Source organism: Brassica oleracea, chromosome C5 (assembly GCF_000695525.1).
Source record: "Brassica oleracea var. oleracea cultivar TO1000 chromosome C5, BOL, whole genome shotgun sequence".
Classification (NCBI taxonomy): domain Eukaryota; kingdom Viridiplantae; phylum Streptophyta; class Magnoliopsida; order Brassicales; family Brassicaceae; genus Brassica; species Brassica oleracea.
In genome coordinates, this window is record NC_027752.1 from 24,457,836 (window position 1) to 24,460,014 (window position 2,179).

At 41.4% G+C, this 2,179-nt stretch overlaps 1 protein-coding gene across 1 annotated transcript; it reads left to right on the top strand.

Moving 5' to 3' along the window:
* Positions 1-530: 530 nt before the first annotated feature.
* On the top strand, positions 531-1,064 carry LOC106344832. The gene has a single exon (XM_013784136.1). It carries the CDS (start codon positions 531-533, stop codon positions 1,062-1,064), a length of 534 nt encoding a protein of 177 aa, XP_013639590.1.
* Positions 1,065-2,179: the final 1,115 nt, after the last annotated feature.

The window sequence follows — 2,179 nt, forward strand, 5'->3', positions numbered from 1 at the left end:
CAAATCACATTTTTACTTTTAATGGACAATTCAAGTTACAAGAAGAAAAGAAATTGAATCACACCGTCTTTTCGTATGCCTGATGGGAAATCGGAGCAGCGTGCTTAAATAAAAGTAATAAAGGCGGTCATTGATTGAATGGTACTGCACATGCCTAGTTCCTTTATTTAACTGTGTTTTATAACGTTTCTATCTACAAAAGTGTCGACATGGCTTCTGCAAATCGTCAACAGAACAAGCTTCATGCCACGTTCAAAGCTATGTTCAAAACTGATGCAGATAACTTTCAGAAGCTTCTAGAATGCTTAGAGCCGCTACGCCAGAACCATGTACAAGTTGACAGCTTTATGCTTTCCGATTTGCTCAGCTTCTTTCTGACACCAACCCGAATGGTTAAGCACGTACAAGTCCTAACAACGATCCCTTACAAAGATGTACGCGATAGTGTGTTATCCAAGGCATATTCCTTAGGGATTTGTCCTCAAAGCCATGAAATGAATCTACTTCACATCTACGAAGTTTGCGAGTGGATGAAAACTAGAACAGGTACTGAAGCTATTGTCGAAGTACAACGTACCGAGAAGCTAAAAAGACGAGCCATTTCGCAAGGGAGGACAGTGGCAGAATCGGCTATGATCAGAGCGTTTAACGCTCAGTTGGCTGAATATAGCTCTGAGCTCAAGAAAGCTCTGCAGGATGATAGTGTCGGTCTCCAGGATAAGTACTGGCCAGTTTCTGTATTTAATGTAGACACCAATATTTCCCAAGAAGAAGCTGTTCTTGCTTATTGTAGGAACGATGGAGTGAAAGGTGGTTTATTCAAGTATGTTGAAGGATTGATTGAGCGTAAGATGAAAAATTTTGCTATACGCGAAGCGAGTAAGCTTCGGGTTGTTCTCAAGGAGATGCAATGTTTCGGAGTTCCGGTTGATGAAGATGTAGAAGTTGAGTTTTCTCCGACTAAAGATGCGAATTGTCGTGTGGGTGGGAAGAGGAAGTCTGTACTTGGTCATAGCGGAGAAACATCTTATGAGATGAAGAAACGTCCTAAACAAAATAAGTAGATTTAACTTCAGAAAAGGTTTCATTAATGTTTTTTTTTGTCTCTCGAGTCTCTTTGTCCTACGACCATCTCCAACCCACCTCTATTTTCATCTTTATATTTTCTTCTAAAATAGAGAATCTCTATTATAGAGGTGAATTTGCTCCAATGTATGCCTCTATAATAGAGTTTTTCTATTTATAGAGAAAAATATAGATGTGCTATTTTCACTTTTAAATATAGAGGTAAAAAGTAATATTCCTCTATATTTTCCTCTAAAATAGAAGAACTCTATTATAGAATTATACATTGAAGCAAATCCATCTCTATAATAGAGATCTCTATTTTAGAAAAAAATATAGAGGCATACATTAGAGATGCTCTAACGTGTATGTCTCGTCTTTTGTTGTACTGGTGTCTTTAGATGTTAATTCAAATATTTTCTTTGAAAGTAAATTCAATGTTTTTAAACAGGCTAACATCAACCAGATAGTTGTTGTTACTAAGCTCAGATTTATATCCACAGTAATTGTAGGGGATGAATTCGACCATCCCTCAAGGCCCGAAGAATAGACGGTCCGGCCCGTATAAGACATAGCGACAGCTCGGGTTGATGGCTTGGAGCGCCGATCCCTCGGCGCGACGCGAGAGTGCTTTTGGTCGATCGCAGGTCGACTAAAAGCATCCAGCTCGACGGCTCCTCGAAGCAACGTGGACTTTTCGGCCCAACGAGTTAAAAGCCCACGAAGGCGACGCGAGCAAGGTCACGAAAGAGCACCAAATCGGCTATATAAGGAGAGAAGGGTGCGACGTAAAGAGGATCCGAAATCACTCACACATACTTGGCGGCTAGATTAGGGTTTTACCTTTATTCTCTCGCCATATTGTACTTTCCCGGCAAGCTTTCCGAGCTCCGGTTTCCTTTCTGGCGCAGTACCGAAGACATCTGTTTAATACAGATCGAGCGACCGGCGCGACACCGGCACATGCTGAAGACCAAGATATGAACGACGGCGATACGGCTCAAACCCGTGGAGGCCTTGATGCCCAGACCATAAACGAACTCGCCACGTTAAAGCAATGAGTGCTCGATATCAACTCTAAGATTCACAATGTAACGATGTCTGCTCCGTAAAT

Excerpts from the sequence above, each read along its gene's own strand:
- LOC106344832 (XM_013784136.1), top strand. The coding sequence starts at position 531 with ATGAAAACTAGAACAGGTACTGAAGCTATTGTCGAAGTACAACGTACC.